The 23,344-nt window shown below is 42.5% G+C and overlaps 1 protein-coding gene across 1 annotated transcript; it reads left to right on the top strand.

The window, feature by feature from the left end:
* Window positions 1-14,101: 14,101 nt before the first annotated feature.
* Window positions 14,102-23,344, top strand: sts (steroid sulfatase (microsomal), isozyme S). Its single transcript, XM_070855644.1, has 9 exons — window positions 14,102-14,284; window positions 15,035-15,156; window positions 15,579-15,701; window positions 16,193-16,604; window positions 16,772-16,908; window positions 20,414-20,551; window positions 21,519-21,678; window positions 21,975-22,096; window positions 22,826-23,344. Exons 1-9 carry the CDS (start codon window positions 14,130-14,132, stop codon window positions 23,176-23,178), a joined length of 1,722 nt encoding a protein of 573 aa, XP_070711745.1. The 5' UTR covers window positions 14,102-14,129; the 3' UTR covers window positions 23,179-23,344.

The following is a 23,344-nucleotide window of genomic DNA, read 5'->3' as shown; positions in this document are numbered from 1 at the left end:
AGGGCGGTACAGATTTCCTCAGCTCTCATCATGACTAATACAATTTCCATCAAATCTAAAAAGCCAAACATGCCAAGCCGTGTTATTGTTGTCTTTTAGTCACTGATTAAAAGCTCCCAGGCTCTTCCACATGCTGCTGATGGAGGATGATTAGGAGGTATTGATGGTTCTGACACACTGCTAACACACTGCTAACTCCATACATCAACTCTGCAAGCAGAACTGATGTTTGGCGTTTATAAATATATGACATGTCCTCAGTGCTCAGTAATGAGTTGCAGATATTATTGGCAAAACCTTAATTTACCTTCAGCCATGAACTAATTAGACTGATGGTCTCAATTAAATAGCTTTCACCAATCAACACAGACCTATTTGGTGTTTACTGTTAACAGGTTCACATTGGCAAATTACCAAATGATCAAATATTCTGTATCAGAAGGTTGGATGGACCTCCTTAAACAGGCACCTCATGTTGTTAATTTACAAAGCTCTGCTGTTGAAGCTTCCAGACTACCTCACATCTCCTCTCTCATTTAAATCCACTAACCTCAGAACATGATCCAGTGTCTACCTACCTGTAGAGATCCCTCACACCCGCTGGCAGAACTGGGTTCAGGCATTATGCACATTTTAAATGGAATGAGCTACAATCTGCCCTCAAACTGGAGTCTCTCGTCATCATTGCCTGATGTCTTTGTTGATTCTTGTAACTGCTTCAGGTAACCACTCTTTCTGTGTTGTTAATGTTTAATGTTGTATTATATACATTTCTGTTGGGTGTTATTGTTTTGTGTTGTCTTCTGTGTGTTTTTGTGAACGTTGCTTGTTCACGGGTCTGTCTCGTGAAAGAGATCTTAATCTCAATGAGACTGCCTGACTAAATAAAGATTTAAATAAAATTAGAATAAAATTAGAAAAAATATCAACCTGATGGTGACGGCATCCATAGGGTGATTCCTTATACTGACAACGTTTTACACAAGGCAGCACTGTGAAAGCAGCCGGAGCAGAGATCTGAAGGATTGTAACTTTATAGTGAAAAATATAGTCTTTTCTTTCTCTATCTTTATTTGCTTTGATGTTTGGCTTTTCAAATGGGCTGGCACTTTCCTGTTAACAGCTGCATGTTGGTGAAGAAAACCTATGCTACACTTCGCCTCTGCACTCCTTTGTACCCGTCGTTCCTGAACAGACTTCATGTATTATTCATGTATATCAGGCTTTATACTCAAGTTTAAATATTTGACTACATTTTCCTCATTGTGGCCTCTGTTGAGAACTTATCCTTTAGATTTAACACTTAGATAAATAGTAATACTAGATAAATAGTGAAGACAATAACGTGTAAATTCATTCACAGCCTACTGTCACCTGAAGCCACCGAGGGTGTTGAAAACTAATGGCATCCATTTAAGTAAAAAAAGCAAAAAGGGTTTCTGCGAAATGGATCTGATGGTGTCATGGCCATGTTTAGGTGCAACATGAATTATTTACAGTTTACATGGAGAGAATTGTAGTTGCAACGTCACAGCTGTAAAACCATGGATTCACACCCTCACTGCTCAAGTGAAATGATGGAGTTGCTTTTTCCAGCAAGAGGTGTTAATATGTTCTGATCCTCTCCTCGGGCTGTGTTTTCTTCACACACACAGATATACACACATCCCCCCATTTTTTCTCCCTTCTGAGGTACAGAGTCGACACATCTCACAGAACGCAGCTGAATCAGAGCTGAAGGAGTTTTTCTCAGAGCACTAAGCATCCATTTACACGTCTGTGCTCTCAGGGCGGCTGGTGGGCAAATGAATGCTGAGATCAACAAGCCTTCTTTTTCTCTGTCTTCAAAACAGCTTCAAGCTAATTCAGACCAATGACACATCTGTGAGGTGCAAAATGTTTTTTTACATCCGATAAAGACTTTGAGTCGGAGAAGCTAGCACTCAGTGTGACTGCAGTATATGTGTATGACTGTTCTATTGGAGGAGCAGTGCAGGACTGCAGCTCTGCCTCCTGGTCTCAGTGTACTGTGCTGTATTGCATTTGGATGTATTGTAGTCAAATCAAACAATCAACAATCATCACACAACATAATTACGGATGTAATAGACATCATGTTTGCATAAATACTTAATATTAAATGTTTGGTGTGCACTCTTTTCTCAAACAGACTGTGGCAGGTTGATGAACAAGCTTTATGGTGTTTGCTGTGGAGTGTAGAGAACATGATGTGCATTAATTCCCATGTTTCATAAACATATAGACCTATTGCTTCTATGATAGTTGGAGTAATGTAAATACACAACAGTGCTTTTGGAACAGCCTACAGTTTTACTGTTATTGGCTCCACTTTTGTGACATTCTCACCACCCGCTGCACTGCAGCAGTAGAGCTGACAGTGGGGGCCATACACACTACTGAGTCACATTATGAGTTGCCGTGATGAAATTCATGTGAGTTGGATCAGCCTGTGAGTTCACTATTTTACTTGGATTTTTTTTTATTTAGTTCATCGAGATCCGATGTGTGATTTAATTGTTCCCTTAATTTCTTTTGAGCTAAACATTGCTCAAAAAACTACTCACGGAAACACTTGAAAAGCAAATGAAAGCCCCCGAAAATCTTGTTTCTAATGACCTTCAGTAGCGGTGTAGTCCAGGGCCTGTCAGTACAGTGTGGCACTTGAGTGTGGTTACAGGTGCAGTGGAGCATACTTGGACCAAAGTCATGAAGCACAGTTGATACTTTTAACCAGTTAAGCCTTAAATGCAGTGTCAAGGTAATAACAGAGTGAAAAAAATGGGACTTGTGCGACTTTGGTGGTTTAAAGGTTAAAGATATTTTGGATTCAATGTGGTATTTGTGTAGCACACAACAACACCAACAGACCAGAGCAGCGACTCCTGTGTCCTGGGAGAAAAAATGCCTGTTTTTGTCAAGGGAGTCTGGTGGCTTTGAAGAGAGCAATGCAACGTCTGTCTGTCTATCTCAGGTCTGTCTCTGCAGGGATCCTTTCCATAATGCTGTCAGACTTTGATGGTTTGAGTTGCCTCAAAGGATCACAGTGTAGCCATTGTAGTCCATTTCACAGCTGCCAGCTGAGGTGATCTACTGGACCAATTCCAACACTTTTTGTACCTACCAATCATTTCGGGCCCAAATATATACTAAGTCATCATTTAAGAATACTGCATATGAGTATCTATTATACTGTTACAGAGCCCATTTCTGTTTTTAAATAAATTACAACAACCACTGAAATTTTTTCTTTTTTCCTCAACAAAATATAAGACGTCTGCATTGCCACTCGTAAATTTCACCTTGCCACCCCAGTGCCAGCAGCTGATATCTAACAGTTTAAAATGGCAGCTGGCTGCACAGGAAGAGATGTGTGGCAGGATTAGCTCTTCAACTGTAAAGCTGTGCGTTAGATTGTGAAAATTGACTGCAGACCCTGACCTCCATCAGCGCAGGCCAGCAAGCTGAGCCTCTAAATGAATGCTCCTAACCTTTGCACGTCCTTCCCACAGCCAAATGAAATCAACATGTGGAGCCAGTCAAAATGCCAGCACCAAACATCCATCTAATCAATCTGATTCTGGCTGTCTCCTGTGATCTCTGCAATCAACAAATACATGCACATATTGAACTGAATGCAAATAAGGAGTCCATAAGCATGATCAGGGAAACAAAGTATTTTTACTTTATTTCTGAGTCAAAAGAAAGATATTTTCAGCCTTATTAGATCTTTGCTCTGTGGTGACGTTTCTCTGTGAGACAGAATTCAAAGTGTTTCTCTCTGCATGACTGAAAACCCAGAGGCCCAGGAGTTTTGATTATGTCTGATTTATTTTTTTGTTGTTTTGTTTTTGTGTTACTGCAGTGCTGTATTGACTCACATGCACGTGCATCTGCATCTCCCCACTGTCACATGCACGCTCTGCCCTAATTCTGCTGTCGGAGCTGGGTGCATGCGAGCTCCCCCAAACTGCCGCAGGCTGCAGATGCCTTTCATGGCTCTGACCTGTGTGTGTGTGTGGGTGTGCGAGAGAGAGAGAGAGAGAGAGCCTCAGTATAGCCTCAGATATCACACTGAAAGAGTTTCTCATGAAATATAGATATATATATTGGTATAACTTCACAGGGACATGCGGCTCATACCACAATCTCAAGTGGAATGCTGTCTCATAATTCCAGTTGGATTTTATAGAGTGTTTGATATAGCTGTGAGGGAAATCAAAGCCATCAGCCATCTGCTGTGGTTCAGACCCCCCTACAAAGTGAAAAACAACAAATTCATGCATCTCCGGTTAAAGTATCAACTGAAGAGAAGAATTTTAATTTCAGCTATTACATACGTCTGCTGTTCTTATTCTTTTACTGCCTGTGTTTGTTTGCTATAAAAGTGTCAAGAACATTTAAGAAGTACTGACTCTGTGTTGGGGTTACAGTAAAAAAGATCCTAGCCTGTCTTTAAATGTGGTGCTCTTATCCAGCTGTGTTATTGGACTCATATTTGCATTATAATAAGTATGAAAACTTTGCTGCTATGATTGTGCCAGCGGGGGTTTGGTTTTATTAACCAGGTGTTTAACAGTTCAGGTGAATGAACCCGACAGAACATTTTCATGATGTAGTTCTATGCATGAAAGACTTGGATTTAGTCTGAACTGACATCAGACAGATATTTTGACCCGTTCTTATACCGAAAATGACAGCAGTGATCATTCTCCAGTATGTGTCTTGTAAATGAGAAACACTTTGACAGGCCATTGAAGAAAAAACACAGACCACAAATACGAAAACAGGGTTAGATAAATGAAAATTAAAATGAATTAATGAGATTCAGACTACCTGAGAGCTGAGGATGGTTTTAACAATGGCTAGTCCTGCTGTTACTTGTGATGTGTTCATGTATTTCATCATAGTTTTTGTACCTTAGTCTGTATTTCTATGACTCAGTGTACTCTATGTCTAACCTGGCTGCAAGACAAATCTAACATGTGGCTGTTGTGTCTGCAGCTGCAGCACTTGCCATGATTAGCATTATTGTACCTTGGCATATTTAAAAAGAGGTCACATCCACCTTAATTAATCACTGATTACCTGGCAAGCATGCTAAGTGACCCAAATCAAACACACCCAAGATATTGTGTGACCAGCAGGTGCATGCTGGGTACGGCTTGACTGCTAACTGCTGAAATGCTCTCCAGCTGTGATTTCTGCGTTCACTGAAGAAGCTTTAGTTTCCTTCAGCGGGCTGTGTGAGACTTTTCTGCAGATTTTGACAGTTTCTGTTACATTCTGCCAGCAGAGCTTCTTTCAGCTCAAAATGTTTGAAAGGTTTGAGGAGCGCAGAGAGGCAGAGAGGCCTCTCGTCGCTCTTGAAATGGGCTCCCAGATGCTTAAGACCGCCACAGTGCTCATCATGTATTACACCATATAAGACTCTGCTCACTGTTCACACTGAATGAAACATTCGATCCAGCATGTTCTTTACGTCACCATTTGAATGATCCTACATGTCTACATTGTTTTATACACATTTTGCTCCCTCTAGTCTGGAATTCTAGACTGAAGTTTAGATTTTGCTGGTCTGAACAACACTTGGCCACAGGTAGATGGCCACATTTTGAGGAGATTAACCCATAAATACAAGGAAAGTGCAAGAATTGAAAACTGCTTAAAGGTGTGCTTGACATATACAGTACATATACTGCATTACAGCACTGAGTTAGGGCAGCCTGACCTTGTGACTGGAGAGCTAAATGCCCTCTGGGATTGTTTAGCAACACTGCTCCCTGCTGGTGACACTGCAGCGCAGTGACACCCCCCCCATTTACCTCCCAGGACTTCTCCAAATCACCACAGTGCTGAAATGTACACAATAAAACAATATAAAACAGCAACTGCAATAGTCAAGGTTAATTGTTGTTGTTGTTTGCATGACTGGATTTGTTGATTTATTTCAGAAGCCCATATTATATTACTGTTACAATTCTCATATCTTTAGTGTAATGGATTCATTGTTATTTACAATGTCTTAAATCAGATTATATGGTGATTTTATTATTGCAGTTTTTGAAATGTGAGATGAACAGAAAAGCTCATCAACAGCTACAGCTCTAATTGAGCTAATGAGATAATCAGAGCTAATGAACAAGACAACTGCTATTTCTTCCAATTCTATACAGGTTTTTGTTTTTTAATACTTTAACAGATGTGGGGGGAGTGGGCAAGGCTTCCCGCTGGAAAACCTCCCAACAGCCACTCTGTCCATGGCAGAGATTTCTACAAGAATATAGCTTCCTATAAAAACCTTTTCTGTGCCTATAAAGCCTTCTCCTAAGCCACATCCAGTGATTACATCTTTTGCCTCTTGTATGTATGGTCTGCGCTGCTAAAAAGAGAGCTGGGAACCACAAGGCAAAGCTGTCTATTAACTGGTAGATTTTCCTTCAGAGCCTAACCTGTGGCCCTGAGTTGGTCACGGTCACTGAACAGAGGCCAGGAGAATCTGTAGAGCTCAGTGTTGAGCTCCTGATCCTCTCCATTGACAGTATTTGCTGGGATTTGGGCACCTGTTAAGAATGCCACCCCCCAGGCTCCCTTGGGGCCCTCGATTTGCTGGTGTGCAGAGCGCAGCACACGGGGAAGACCTCAAGGTGAATCCGAGACACAAAGGGTTGTGTGTCCCACAGGAGGAGCTGAAGGATGTGTGGGCTGCTCTCCTTGACCTGCTGCTACAGCTGAGTACACGGCTGTGCTCGCCCCCCAGATGGGCGGCCCAAAGTACACCTGAACGTGACGTTGACCTCCAAACACTCTTTTATTTGACCTTGTTAAAGTGCTCTTGCAATAGCAAATGTTTAGAGAATGCAGATGTTTTTGTGGGGGGCACATGTGACAGGAAGAGGTATGTTAGTGTGTCTGAGGGGCCACATCTCCTCTCACTGCTGTGCACATGATATTCAGTAAGCAAAATATCATTGTCTACTTTACATAACTGTCTAAACCAATAAACAACGAATGTCTTACAGCTTAATGCTGACAAAACACACATTCTTATTAAAGTGGTTCCATCTGCTCTTGAAAAGTGTTTCACAGGAAGTCATGGGCATGACAGCGGGCATCTGAGAAGGAAAGAAGAAGGCACTGAGCCATAAAATACTTATTATGTTACATATTCGTTAACATACTGAGTGTTCTTATATCCTGTTGTTAAATGGCAAAGCTGCTCGTTACAGAACCTTAAAGCATTAACTTAGAACTGGGCTCTCATTTTCGAAGCGTTGTCTATCGTTTCTATCTGATCTATCAGTAACGTAGACTCACCACGGTCACCGTGACGTCATAAAAGAGCAAGAGTCACAATCAGACAAGTTCTTTGGACGAGCCTTGAAAGACAGTGGAAACTATCTGTTCAACACTGTACTTCAACACCAGCATTAGATCACGTGGAGAATTTGTTGCCGATTGTTTGTCCGATCCTGTTGAATAATCTTCTTTCCTGTTATTTGACCCGTGGGACTTTGTAGTATTGATCTCATCATGTTTCCTGCCCACTGAGTCACTTCATATACTGTATTTTCCTTAATGTTTCACTACTGTTTGAGTTGACCAAAACACCCTGTTGCCTGCAGCACTATTTTAATTCAAAAGGCTTCACAACAAAAGGCTCTTATCGGCATGCATTTGATGCCTGAGTCTTCTTTCAGGTCTTTAGGTGTTCAAGCAACGCGTCCTGTAGGAGCTCTGTGTGCTGTGTTCTCAAGTCTTTGCATTAGAGAAGGTTGACAATGAAGCAGTCTTCAAAGAGGCCTTGAAAGAAGAAAAATGCTTTAATGCATCAGATAGTACAGAAAAGAGTTTTTTTTAAGAGCTGTGGGAGCTGCAGGGATGTGACTCAGCTGCTCATAACGACGCCTAATGGATGGATTCGTGGCAGATGGATAGTGGTGTAGTCAAGTGTCAAGTTATGGAAGCTATCAAGTGGCCAGCCTCGTCACAGTGCACTTAATCAAGGAACAGATGCATACACACAGGCAGCAGTGCATAAGATTATCTAAATATACACACACACATCATTCATGTCACATTATAAGATTCTTCCTTTCCCAGGAACAACTGTATGTGGAGAATTAGCCCTTGGAGCTGTGATCTCACATTCTTTGCAATGCAGCACTTCAACATTACATTACATTGTTAAAGCAATTGGCAAACTGAAATGTATTTGACTTTTTATGATTATAACAACATTGTAACTATTGTGCATATTGTCTCTATCTTTCAGAGGAGGCTAAAACCATTTTAAAGGTACCATATTATGCAAAATGCACTTTTTGTTTAATGTTTTTACAACATAAATGTGTCCCCGATGTGCATAGAGACTCCAAAATATGAGAAAAGACCATTCTCTTGCGTTTTGTCCTGCTCCATCTTTCAGTAAACGTGTGTGAAAGTTGCAGCACAACGGTCACTGACAGGCAATGTTTTGTGTTCGCTGCCACAGAGAAGAAATAAAATAGAACAGCAAAGCAACAACTGCACTGAGGAAGTGGGTCAGGTGACTGATGGCAGAACGTTTTCTTTTCTCGAGGTTATGTGATTGTGATTTTGTTTTGGTGCCATGGTGAGACGTTACCAGCTGAAGTGTTGTGTTGATGAGGGGTTGTGATGAAGTAGTTTCAACAACCTGCCGGTGGCAGCTGGCCTCATTCATTGTATTCGCCAATGTAGATTTTTTTTTCACATTTGACAAGTGGTACATGCTTGGACCCTGTGCACAGGCTATTTCCCAGACAACTGTTAAGAATGACCACCATATAATGCGTAATTTACAGAACACACAAAATCGGCTTCTTTCCTCGAGCTGCCGGTCAGGATGAACACAAAGGATGATCTGTAGTTGATGGACCCAGCAGGACATGTCATGTGATTCACCTGTTTTTACTCATTAGACCGTTTCAACGTGGGGGAACATGACATTAAAAAAAGTATTTTCAGTATTTCAAATACACACAGGATTTTCTTGAAACAAATGCTGCTCTTACAATTAATCAGAGGACTCATACTTATAAACCCCTGTTGAATGAGATTTAATTCCAGGCAAACATATTGGAATATGTTTGGAAATGGTAATGCTGATAACCAAACCTTTGATTTTAAACTTACTATCAGACATTTTCTAATTTTTGTAGCTTTGCTTGAAGACCCTTGAGGCCCCCTTGGGGAACGTGGAGCTGAGCAGACTGAGATTCAGTACTCAGGTGTAGACTCTGCAATGTTGGACCCAAACAATAGATGCCAGTATTTCTCCACACTTCCTCTGCTTCCTAAATTCACCAGAACACATCAGGTGCAGAAAAAAAAATCCCATGGATTCAAAAGGGATTTGAATAGCGAGGACACCTGCCATTTGTGTGGATTGAAAACATGTTGAGGCTGTGTATGACTGTGACCATGAAGTAGGAAGTTGGTTGAAAAAGCTACAGTAACTTCATTTTGTGTGATGGCTGTGCAACACGAGGTGCAGAGGAAAATATCACACATTTCAGGACGAGGAAAAGGTTATAGGACGTAGAAATTAGTGATGAAATTGAAAAACACAACCAATAGACTATATAAAAACATGTAATTGATATGTTTTGGTAACAGTATTTATTGAAGTGAAGATATATTGAAGAAATATAGGAGAAGATATATTACAACATCAAGGTGCACAAAAACAGCACTGGCCACTGTGATATGCAGATAATATGCAAATATATTAGTGTACAAGACATAAAACCAAGAAATATGCAGTGTAATAAAAGACAAATCAATGCAAGGCACAGTTAAACACATGAAAAAAGAACAAATGCAATAACATTTAAATGAAGATAGAGAGCTAGCTTGCTTTTTCTCCTCCAGCGTGTCTGAGCCTCCAAAGAGACCACACAGCGTATGTGCTGCACTAAGGCTCGAGCCAACCTTCAAAATCTACTCTAAAATGTACAAACAGTCAATGTAGAGATGATAGAATTTCACTTTCTAAATTCTAAAGGGAAAAGGTGTGGGAAGTAACACACTGGGAGAGCTTGGTACTGATTAAGAATGTGCATTTCAAGTAAAAATACTATTCGACAGTGACAGTGAACTATTGGAAGATCAAAGACACACACAGCCGCTAGGTAGAACTCCTCCAAACTTCGTCCATTTCTTTGCTATTATTATTTTATTCTATGTTTGAATTGGTTTGGATTACAGCAGACTTTAATTAGATCGCTGCCTGTGACATCTTCCCTCCACACAGAACGAGCCCAGCAGTGGAAGGGGCGATGACCCTGGGAAACTGTATGTGGCCACATCTGCAGAGGCCTGGCTCCATCTCAGCGCCCTGGATCAGTCTACTGCTCCTGAACGGGGAACTACCAGACGCTGATAAAAAACGAAGGGAAATATCCTTCTTACAAAACAATAGTCGTGTAAACGATAAAATGTACCTATAACAAGGCACCTTTGTGCAGCATGAGATGTTCACAGCTACTGCTCCAGCTGTCCCTTCACTCCAAATGGTGCTCATTACCAGACTGACAAATACTGATGTCCTTGATCTGCCACAGACATATCAGGCCTTCATGTTCAGTAAATGGATTTCACCTCTATAAAGTCTTTTTAGTCTTTTCGACCACTCAAAGTGCTTCAACATTACTTCAGCCGGAGAGCGTCCCCCTCCCTGCCAGTTGGGTGCAGCACCGTGAACCTTTATATTCAGGTGGGTGGCAGTTCCTCAGGCTATCTGCTTCTGCTGCCACTCATCCCCTCGGGGTCACTGCAGCCCTTTGGCATGGCAGTGCCTTGTTTGGCCTGGCCGACCTCGGCACACATTCGTCTCCATACAGGTAATGCTCTGTCGCTCCTCTGCCTCAGTGACACTCCCCAGATAATAGCACGGCTCACTGCTGGTCCCCCCTGGAAGCTGGGCCTTTGCAGTGTGGTATGTATGCCTTTACATTACCCTAAAACTGCTATACATTGTATACATTTACCATTAATTGTTATGTTGCCTTTTAAGTGGCCGCAATTGTGACCAATCGGCACCCTTCCCTGACACAACTGCTGTTTTGACTCTATGTGGCTCTGTTTCTGGATATTCTGGCATTGAGTAGTGACACAGCATGCCATTTTACTTGTGGAGCTGGAGGTCAAATTGTTGTGATGCTGCCACCTGGGGGAATTTCACCCCAAGGATAAATTTAACTATGAAGGTCACACAGGTTGATTAAACCACTGGGCGAGACTGTTTCTGTTAAGAGTTTATTTTCCAATAGTAAATCTAAAAACGCACAACAAAACTAAAATGTCAACATCAAATTTTATTCTAGAGATTAAATCGAGCACTCAGGAAGGGCCCAAAAAGGGGAAGGAACCACAAATGAAGGGATCCAGGGAATTGGACTGCCGCCCTCGGCCCACAGCACCTGTCCCAACAGAGACATGGGTTAATAAAAATGTCATGACGTGCTAGGTACTGCTGGTGCAGACACAAATCATGAAATGCAACACAATAAACACGATGCAAATAAGCAAAATCAGTAACAAGATGCAAAGTGTCAAACCAATAAATAGAAATAAGTAAGGCAACTAATACAGTAAATAAAATCTGGCATACGGCATGACTGCTCAACGCAGAGCTAAAAAGGAGCAGAACAACTGCCATGAAACCATAGAGCCCAAACAGTCAGTGGCGCGGTGCCACAGAGAGCCAGAGCGGAGCCCCAAAAGAGAGACAAAACAGCAGCCGTTTGTCAGGGATGGATGCCGACCATGTGAGTGGATACAAAGCCACTCCAGAGAGCTTCCAGCGGGGGACCAGCAGTCAGCTGTGCTTCAATGTGGGGAGACCAGTGTCAACATGCACATTACCTGCATGGAGACACGTGTGTGCTGCAATTGGCCAGGCCAAACAACACCGCCACATCAACCGGGCGGGCCACAAAGGGATGAACGTCCTTCTTTCTCTGCTCATGCAGAGCCTCCAGTTGTAGAGGCTATGCAGTGCAGGGAGAAAGGAGCTGTTCTAATACTGGGCGGTTATGATTCCTGTCAGGATGCTCTGCAATGCAGCAGAGTAGAAGGATAGCAGGACTTTCTGTAAAACTTTGAAATTTGTGGTTTTGAAATGCTTAATTTTGTTTCCAAATGCTCTTGTATATGCTTTCTATTTCGGATGTGTTGTTGTTTTAGTTCTACATGTCTCTTGTTAAGAGCAGCACGGTGGTTTGCACTGTTGCCTCACAGCAACAAGGTTCCAGGTTCTGCTGGTGAGCAGGGTTGCGGTTTTAACCTTGAGCCTTTCTGTGTGGAGTTTGTTCTCCCCGTGCTCTAAACAGCCCGGAGGTGTGAACACAAGTTGGTTTGTCTGTCCTGCATGTTTTAGATGTTTCCCTGCTCCAGCACACCTAATTCAAATGAATGCAGAGCTGGATGATGAGCTGATCATCTGAATCAGGCATGTTGGAGCAGGGAACCATCTAAAACGTAAAAAGTAAAGCAGTGGGCCCAGGTTTGAAGAATAATGGCATGTAGTATACTATATACTACTTTATTTATTCTTGACTGCTAAGCTACTGGAACAAGTGAATTTCTCTGGTGTTTAATGAATAAAGTTTATCTTATCTTATGAAATCTAAGCTCCCCAGAATGGCCGGCCGATGTGACGTCCACATGAAGCATTCTGAGCACTTTCCTGCACTGACACTTTTTCACTGAGCACACAGCTCAGTTTGGTGGACAGTCTCTGAGGCTTCAGTCTGAATGTCACCTGTAAACATTTCTTTCCATTTCTGCCAAGTGCCCATCGAGTTTTGTTGTGAAACTCCAGACCGGAAATGCTGCCTTGCATTGCGGCTAACTGACGCAGCAGGGTCGCACCGGTGTTATCGCGATATTCACCAGTCACCGTAGACTGTGAGGCTACAGCCCTTCTAGAAGACACAGTGCAGGGGGTGACGTGAAGGTAAGAAGAACACCTGAGTGACGTTACAGGGCTCCTTCTTCACCTGGCGACACTACACTGTGTGTGTGTGTGTGTGTGTGTGTGTGTGTGTGTGTGTGTGTGTGTGTGTGTGTGTGATGCATGTCACACACTCCTGATCACACACACAAAACTGAAACTCAGCATGTGTCCAGTCCAGTTATCTCCAGCTCAAAGTCTGGAGGTGTGTGTGTGTGTGTGTGTGTGTGTGTGTATAATATGATGTTTTATTCTGAATGAAACCACTTAACAGTTTATACAAGTACAGCTGAAACTTTAATTGATTAGTTGATGGACTGAAAATTAATCTGCAATTATTTTGCATTATTAAAACTTTTCATGGTTCCTGTTGGAAACAATGAGCACTGTGAAGGTGTGACTTTGGGTAATCCTCTGCCCTGACAGTCTATCAAGATGAACAAACAATCACCCAACCCCCCCAATGTAAGGAAGGTGGCCTTGTGGGTAACCTGTGTGTATGAGTCTGGGCTGTGAGAGAAGCACAGTATGGGCATGTTGCCACAGAACACTGTGCTATCAGGGGTAGTCTTGGGGCGGCGTGGGGGGGGTCAGCATGTACAGTATAACATGTTCCTTCAGCTGAGAATCGACATCACTCAGAGAGAATATCAACAGGGAAAAGAGGGAAGTGCTTTTCAGCGTAACCAGGTTATGTTTGCAGGTTGAGGCCTGTGACCATTAGTGATTCAGCAGGTTACAAGAAAGCCACCTTTGAGCCTCTGGAGCGTCCGGATTTAAGATCAACCCCTGTGATCTACTCATTAATCTATACAGGCCGTTCTGTCTGATCAGCTGAAGTCTGGGAAAAGTGTGAAATCAATGCAGTAAAAGTAGAAAGAAGAATATTTAGCTCCAAAATGTTGTGGAATATAAATGTTGTGAGGTGAAATGAAAAGTGAAGACAAATGGCAGTTCAGTATAATGCCCCTCTGTCAGTCTTCTGTGATTATCACCTGCTGATGCATATTAGTGCACCTGAGAGAGGCCAAACAAACATCACTGTCTCCTTGTCTAATACATGTAACACCCACATTTCCTGCAGTAGGATCACTACTGCTCTGTTCTCCTCTCGTGCATCAGCTCTGACAGCATGAAGTCCAGATGGCCGCCATCCTTTCTGCAGCTGCTGCTCTTGGAGGTGAGCTGTGTGTCTCTTCGAGAAAGCAGCCAGCCCAATTTCGTCCTGATCATGGTGGATGACCTAGGGATCGGAGACCTGGGCTGCTATGGCAATACGACACTGAGGTGAAGGCATATTGTCGGGCTGGGTGCTTTGACTGTTGTATTACTGCTGTGGTTTAGGAAGACACTTCACGTGGAAGAGTCATTCACATAAATGGAGCAAGCTGTGGTTTTGATGGCTGCAGCCTGTAGAGCTGTTACCACTGAGGTGTGTGGACAGACAGCCGCCCTGAGCCGGTATCTGTCTCAGGTTTCTTCTTATTACGGGAGAGGTCTTCCTGCCACTGTCGCCTAGATCTTTCTCAAGTGGGGATTACAGAATCATCTCTCTTAATTTAAAAGTTTGGTCTTGATCTGCTCTGTGGATTGCTATCTTTCTCTCAAAATTTGCCCCCTGGTGACCGTCACAGTGATTGATCACTGTGGTCGACCAAATCACGTTCTAACACTTCCATACAAGCTGACATGTAGGAGAACAGGGGTGAGGTCAGGAAGTGATTGATTTCCGACAGAATGCCCCTGCTGTGATTCTAGCCTGGTGCGCTCTAAACTGAATTAATTCAGGTTTAAATATTTAGGCTATTTTCATGTAAAGTCCCTTTCTTTTGAAAAAAAGTAATGTTTTGGTATTGATTTGAAAACCTGGGGATTGTATTGCAAAATGTCAAACTGAATACCAAGGCCTTTTAATTTGAACGAAATGATCCTTTCTTCCTGCTGTAAATTTGGACGTCACGTTGCTCTTACATCACACGTTTCTGCGTTCTTCTCTCAGAATGTCTGACTGAATCTTCCCTGTGACTTCATCTGCAGGACCCCCAATATTGACCGGCTGGCACAGGAAGGGGTGAAGCTGACGCAGCACATCGCTGCAGCGAGCGTCTGCACTCCCAGCAGGGCAGCATTTCTCACCGGGCGATATCCGATACGATCAGGCCAGTTCAAAGCCACCACACAAAAAACCTCTACTGACTGACATGGTGTTTAATGTTGGTCCACACACAACAGAGTTGTCAAACACCGTCACACTAGACTGTTCTTTACTTCACGTTCTGCAGAAAGCCTTTTTATTTATTCATGTGATTATTAAAGATGCAGATAGTTGTATCATTCTGACTTCAGACAGACTGTAGAAGATCAAATATACATACAGGACTGTGCAAACGTGTGAAGAATGCTGTAAAGTAAGAATAATAAAATGTAATTGTTTATTTCTATTGATTTACAAAATGCAAAGTGAGCAAACAGAAGAAAAATCTAAATTGAATCAACATTTGGAGTGACCACCCCTTGCCTCTCTCTCTATATATATGATATATAATAGTGGTTTGATTTCCTTATCCTTTATTTTCCACAGGTGTAGCTGGTAAGAACAGACCTCTTGTCTTTATATTCAATGCAGCATCTGGAGGTCTTCCTAGCCAAGAGGTTACCTTTGCCAAGATCGCCAAACAACAAGGCTACGACACTGCTCTTATTGGTATGCTGCAATCAGTGTGGCTCTTACTGCTTATGGCAAGATCATCCTCTCAGATTTTACACGTTAGTTCTGTGTTAAAGGTTTTCGACTGCACTTAACTGCATTCACTTAATGTGGAAAAACTAAATCTGTCCAGGAATTAGGTTCAGGTAAAATGTGACAGTGCTGTGTGCTGTTCTTGTTGATAACTTTTAGTTTTATCCCACTCAAGTTTGTAAAATCATTTACTCAGAAAGGACTAGGTTTTCTATCACAGCTTTCAGTTACATGATTGAATGATTAAACCCCCATAGCAAATTAGGTGTATTGGCAAAATGTACAAACTTCCAGCTGTGTTCAATGAACAGCTCAAACAAGAAATAATTGAAATAGCTCAACACAACTGATATTACAGGTGGTTTCTCCAAATTCAACACAAAATAGCGTTTTTAATGACTGCTGCAGTCTCAGGTTTTCATTTTCTTTCTTCTGTCACTTCTTCTGTCACCCAGGAAAATGGCACCTAGGACTCAACTGTAAAAGCAGTGGCGACCACTGCCACCACCCCAGCATCCACGGCTTTAACTATTTCTTTGGTATCCCCTTGACGAACTTGCGAGACTGCCAGCCTGCACACGGAACTGTGTTCCAGTTCTATAGACATTTACCTTATAGGACACTGGGCCTTGTCTTGGTCACTGCGGTCTTACTCCACTACAGTGGCATCATCCCCATCTGCAAAGGGCTGTTTCTGAGTGTGCTGCTTCTGGTGGTCATGGTAACGGCTCTGATAGTAGGATTTGTCATGATTATCCCATACTTCAATTGTGTTCTCATGAGGGACCACAGAATTGTGGAGCAGCCGTTCACATCTGAAAACCTGACGCAGAGGATGACTCATGAGGCAGTGGGCTTCATGGAGAGGTACATCGATGTTAAATGATCATCTTCCTAATGCTACGCTGGAGAACATGCAATTAGAAACAAGAAAAGGCTGCAGTGAATTGTGTTTGATCTGACGTCACATTCTTTATTCCACTATATTGATTTTAATGTTGATGATGGAACTGTGAAACGTTCTGTTTCTGCAGGAACTCAGCGAGGCCTTTCCTGCTGTTTCTCTCTTTCCTCCAAGTGCACACGGCCATGTTTGCCTCGGCAGCGTTTAGGGGAACGAGCCGTCATGGCATCTATGGAGATGCCGTCCATGAGGTGGACTGGAGTGTAGGTAGGTGAGCAGTCTGCTTTATTTAAAGGGTTGGTCTGCGATCATCTACAAATCCCATGAAAAGACGTGATGTGTTAGTCTGTCTCAGTACCACTCATTGGTTCCTACTGAAGACATTCATCTTTAAAACACCTCATAGATATAGTATCATTTAAAAAAAAACAAATAGCAACTCACTGAGGTTTTCCATCAAATGCGACCCAAGCAGGAGGAAATAGTGCATTTGTTGGGGACTATTTTCTGGGGCAGATTAATCCACGTAGCGCTCTAGTGAGTGTTTGGAGCAGCATGTAGTCTCCTTTCTTCCAAAGGAAGCGTAGCTAGTTTAGGTCAGCCTCACACAAAGGGAACTGATGAGACATCTTCTCAATACTGCACGTCAGTGGCTGCTGCTGAAATCACAAAAGGACACCAGTTAGATTGTTCATTAAGTCCCAGGAGGCCCTGGGAGAAGATGATCATTCAAACTGGCATCCTTGTAATTAGCGGAACAATCATAACAGTCAGAAGGTCGCTGGTTTGATCCCCAGCTCCTGTGGGCGAACATGTTGAAGTGTCCTTGGGCAAGATACTGAACCCCCACTTGCTCCTGAAGCAGCCTCCGTGTGTGAATGTGTGTGAAAGAACGGTCTCCTCCAACTTCGATTCCTGTATGAATGATGTGTGAATGAGGATGTCATGTAAAAGCTCTTAGTTGAAGTGACTAGAAAGGAGCTCTACAAATACAGAGCATTTACCATTTACCACACACAGTTTATCCAGCTTCATAGAACGAGAAACGCCAGTATGAGGAATGTCTCCTTCCCTTTCATCATCTTCATCCTTTTGTGCATCTTCCTTCTCAATGACCTTGTCCATCAACTTAACATAATCTTCCTTGTGCCTCTCATCCTTTAACATTTTCCTTTTGAGGTGGGTAAGCCTAACAATGGTGAGCTGTTTATTGTCAGGTAGGAAAGGTCTAACTTTGAAGGGCAAGGGCATTTCATAGTGGCTGTAACTGTTTTTCTTCAACTTGTTCAGGAAGAGAATATGATCCTGACACACTGCTGCCTAGCCATCTTCACCGACACCCTTTACCTGTTAGAATCGAGTATTCAGCAACACCGTGTCATAAAAAGAGGACAAAGTAACCTAATGTGGTATTCCAGTGGGTTTCTGCCCCTTTCCCAATTGTGTGTGTACTTTCTAGCTTGGCTACACATACTGTAAATGTTGCACTGTTTGAAAACCACAATTAAAGATCCCCTCAAGAACTGTGGTATTTTGAAACCACCACCAGAGTCCTTCAACAAAAATTTGATAAAAAATCATTTGACCTCGCAGAACATGTGACTTTGTGTGAGTTAGTCTAGTGAGTTAGTTACTTTGTAAGCGTTAGTCTTGATCCGACCTAACCCTTCAAAACACAAAATAACAGAAACAAACTTCGATAGCCTGATATATTTCAAATACACAAATACAAGCCCTCAATATATTTTGTTACAAATATCATTCTGTACAGCAAAACACAAATGACAAAATCTGTATTTCGTAATTGAACATGCATTTTAAATATATTTGTTTGAAATACTGCCCATCTCTGATCACATGAATTTTCCAGCAAATGTACTGAATCATTTTCTTATGTAAGATCATGAAATATCAGCAGCTAATCCTTCATTATTAGAAAGTTTTGTTGAAATAATTTGAAATAGGCCACCTTCTCTCTGCTCTAATTACTGCTCAGCCTCAAGGACAGCCTCTGCATGACAAGAACGCACAAAGGACTGAATGTGGGGGGCTGTTTTCCTAATGAATGTGTGATTACTCCAATTATTTTAGCTTGTGGAATATTGTGTCAGCGCAAACGGGGAGGGTAATAATTGTTTTCTGCTTCCTGAATGGGAGAATTGTTACTTCCTTTTCTTCCATTGTTTGTTTTTACCTAGAAACTTTTAATCTGGAAGCACTTCATGATGGTGGGGGTGACCCACTGTACTCTACCTGCCTGACACTCATATGAACATGCTGGTGAACACAGTGGAGCATTTAGCAGCTAACGGTCCAGATATTTTACCATGCAGGCCAAAAGGAGAGTGAATATTGGACTAACATTCATCAGGTGGACAGAAACACAACTCCTAATGAACACCGGTGTGTCTAATGATGTGGAAAAATGCTAACACGTTCACCTGTTACCTCAGAGTTTCAGCTTGTTCCACCACAACCCAAACTGTCTCCCTGGTTCACTGTTACCTCCCATTTTACTGCAGTTGTGCCTGCAGTGGTCAGTTATGGACGTTTTAGGCTTTTATTTGATCAGTGGAATCAAACCGTGGATTAACCTGGATTGGTATGGCTGTATATAAATAAGTATATATTTATTCTAATCTGATTCTCTGCGTGTGTGTAGCATGAAGGAGCTTAGATTTCTCTGGTAGTCTGATTGTTCATTGGCTGTTGGACTTTTGCGGCAGTTGTGAACCCGTGGATCCAGACCTCCGTTACTGCAGAAAGACGATGAATAAATATCATCATAACCGAAGGGAGTTATGGCCAAAAGAATCTATTTATGTCTTTTACGTGAACATGAGGTGTGAAAAAGTCAATGTTTTTCTTCGTTTGTTCTCCTCATGGCTTTCTTTTCACTCTTTGTAATGGGCAAATGTAGCCTTGAGGAAAAACAACAAAACCCACCAAGCCTTGATGGTTGTGTCGAACTACCGTTCAGTGCTGTGAAATATGTGTGTCGGAGCATTTTTGGGTTCGTGGCCTTGATGGTGCTGTTTGTCTGTGACACAAACAGCACTGTGAACACCAACAGTTCCTGGTGGGTGTTGCACCTAATTTCCAGTTGGCCCCAGGCTCTTTGCAACTCAATAGCTGCTATCAGCTGCTATCTATTACAATCTCCTCCTGAATGTGAATATGATACAGGGTGGAGGGGAGAGTTAGAATCACTTTAGCTGGGATGTTTTTGTTCCAGACATGTTACGGGGTGGAAATCAAACTCTCGATGCTAATGATCCCAGTGAGTCTTCTCTTACTGTCCCGCTGCCAAAATCCAGGTGGGAATCCCTGAGTGGATCAAAATATTATTATGCAAAATGTGCCATACAAATAAAGTATATGATAATACTGTGGTATTATTATACCACATTGTAAAAGTAGCAAAAGTAACACACACAGAATTGTATTGCTTTTAGCAGTAGCCAAGTAATAATGGGATCATAATATCATTACATTTACTATAGATGGTCATACAGTCAGTACAGTATACTCTACTCTAGAGTATAAATAAAAAGACTATGTTAACAAGTGGAAGTGAAGAGGATCACCTACAGCCTGCTCCTCTACAGGAGGAACAATTACAGTTGCCAGTAACTCTTTACTATATGTGAGTATTGTAAGGCAGATTCTTTTTTTTTAAATGAAGAAAAAAAAAATCTGTTTCAATGTGTTGAAGCACAGACAACAAGAGCAAATGTGTCCAAACACTTGTGCACATTGTGTCTCTTCTCAGGTCAGATCATGCAGACTCTGGACAGACTCAAACTGAGAGAAAACACCTTGGTTTATGTGACTTCAGACCAGGGGGCTCATCTAGAGGAAATCTCTGCCACAGGGGAGGTTCACAGAGGATGGAATGGAATATATAAAGGTACAGTACAATGAGAAACAGGAATGTCTGTAGGGTTTGATGCTGAAATGTCAACGATTTAACCATGTGGCTTTGCTCATGCGATGCGCTGTTGCAGACCGAATGAGTGCCAAAGGTTTACAGTATATGTACTGCCTGTTGTGAGGGACAGGTCATGGACAAACATGTATTTAACATGTGAATTTATGTGCCAGCCTGGCTCCATTAAAACAGACAAAGATACTCACAATGGGTACACACAGGCCCAGAAATAAAATAAAAATGCTGTTTTCGCCCAGAAATCAAACTTTGTATTCAATAAATGTGAATATACCTGTAATTTAGAAGGTCAAAATTCCTAGCAGGGACTGAAATATTTCTCAGAGGAGAAAACTCAAATGTCATACTACCTAACACCATTCCTTACAAGCTGTCAGCTACAACAAAACTTTTGAAACTACCCATCTTACAAGTAATTTTGAGTCTGATTATTCAGTCACAGCGCTTTAAGGCCACCAGTGGCGTAGGAGTGCCAGTGTGTCAAGAACTACTGGTTTGATTGAAATCTCGTGCAGACCTTCATGTTTCATTCTGGATGGATTGTAATAACTTTAATGATGACGCTCTCTGTAATGGGGCTAAAAGTCTAGATAATGAAAAAAGATTTGAATCAAAATAATGATATTTATTGTATTCACACGTCAGACTGGTGGTGAACTAGCGTGTCCTGAGAGAGTCAGCAGAAGTCAGAGATCTAAGACTCCCTGCCAGACAAAGGCTCACTGTGTGAACTCCACAAACCTGATTCAAAGAGTTTTGTAAGGCAGCCATTGTCTTCTATGGTCTTTTATCTCTGCAAGTGGCTATTCCTTAAGAAGCAAGTTGTTCCTTTAGCAGCCAACCTAGCTCCATTTGGAGACGAGACATGCTGAGACATGGCTACCAGTTCAGATACATGACTTTGTGTTCTTTTCTTTCCTCTGAGCAGGAGGCAAGTCCACGAATTGGGAAGGAGGGATCCGAGTCCCTGGAATTCTGCGTTGGCCGGGGACAATCCCCGGTGGCAGACAGGTGGACGAGCTCACTAGCAACATGGACCTGTTTCCTACAGTGGTGCACCTGAGCGGAGCGTCAGTCCCACAGGACAGGTGAGGCTGCACAGCACTCCTTCCATACGACGGTCAAAACAAATGAAGCCTAAAATGTAGGTCATATGTAAAAGAGAGGCAGTGGTGGGGGCTCTGAGTGACCATCTGGGCTCAAAGAGAGTGAGATCCAGCATCTGAGCACAGGAGATCTTTGCTAACAAAGACGGGAGTATTAAGGTAATCCAGAGGCTTTGATCCAAGGGTTTCGTCAGCATTGTGATTCGCAGTAATGAGCAGCTGGATGTGTTTGTGTCATAGAGATGATTTACCTTTGATTCCTGCCCTTTGGCCTGCAGGGACATAGATGGTCACGACCTCATGGATTTGCTTCAGGGCACAGTTGTAAGGTCTAACCACGAGTTTCTGTTCCATTACTGCAACGCCTACTTGAATGCAGTCAGATGGCTGCCTCGAAACAGTAAGTCCAAACAGTCACTCAGTCACATGCAGTTATCCGTGTTCTGTCGTGAATTCACTTCCTGTGCACATCCCTGTATTATGCCACCAGGTTAGTCCATTAGCTGTATTTGTATTATTGTCTACTTTGCCAGTAGTAAAACGATGACAAAGGAAGAGAGGGTTGAGGCTTTTTGTGCTGCTGGAAGGATTTTATTGTGCTTCTGCTTAATACCAGGTTAAGGAAAGAAAGTGTCTTTGTCCCTTTGGTATGGACAAACCTTATATGTGCTGGCTATTATTCAAGGCCTGGATGAATATCTTTTATTTGAGAGTGTACTACATTTATCTTTTGTCCAAAACGTGCATTAGGATTGTAGTTTTCCCTCTCCTGGTAGCTGTTAGTTTCAGTTCATTTCCGTGAAAATTCACTTGCCGATAGCTAATCCATCATGTCAGAGGTTCCATTTTTATAGTAATAGAGCGGCAATCAAAGCTATATGTCACTGTGAATTCAAGCGCTCTGAGACAGAAGCATGCTCTGAGCAGCTCACTCTCAAATCTCAGGTGTCAGAACATCTTTAAACACACCAGCAATGACTGCAGCTTGAGCTTCCTCGCCATGTGCTTCTTCCAGCTGTGCTTGCTGTCAGGGTGACAGTGAGCTGAGGCTCAGTAAAGATGACAGCTCGTCTACATGGCAAAGTGACCAAATTACATTCATTTAGTGGTTTTTGTCATTGTTCTGCAGGCAGCTCAGTGTGGAAGGCCTTTTACTTCACACCAAACTTCAACCCAGAGAACGAGACCAGCTGCTTCAGCACACAGGTCTGCTTCTGCACTTCAGACTATGTGACCCACCATGATCCTCCACTACTCTTTGATCTCTCGAGGGACCCATCGGAGACCACGCCGCTGACTCCTGACACCGAGCCGGCCTTTCACTCCATCCTGGCTGTAATGGAGGAGGCTGTGGAGATGCATCAGAGGTCAGTGAAGCCCGTGGAGAGCCAGCTGTCGAGTAGCAACGTGATGTGGAAGCCGTGGCTGCAGCCGTGCTGCTCCACGCTCACACAGCTCTGTCAGTGCCAGCAGGATGAATAGGGTGCTGTCTGGGGTTCAACGGACGATCATTTCAGGAGTTAACGGTAATAAACCAGTCGGATCTGAGACCCCAGCACTGCTTATGTGAGTTTCAGTCAGCAATACAACACACGTGCTGTTCATCAGTGATCTTCCGCCGTACTTTCAATTAAAGGCTTTAAAGGCA

The sequence above is a fragment of the Pempheris klunzingeri genome, chromosome 24 (assembly GCF_042242105.1).
Source record: "Pempheris klunzingeri isolate RE-2024b chromosome 24, fPemKlu1.hap1, whole genome shotgun sequence".
Taxonomy (NCBI): domain Eukaryota; kingdom Metazoa; phylum Chordata; class Actinopteri; order Acropomatiformes; family Pempheridae; genus Pempheris; species Pempheris klunzingeri.
This window is presented reverse-complemented; position numbering and strand designations above follow the sequence as displayed.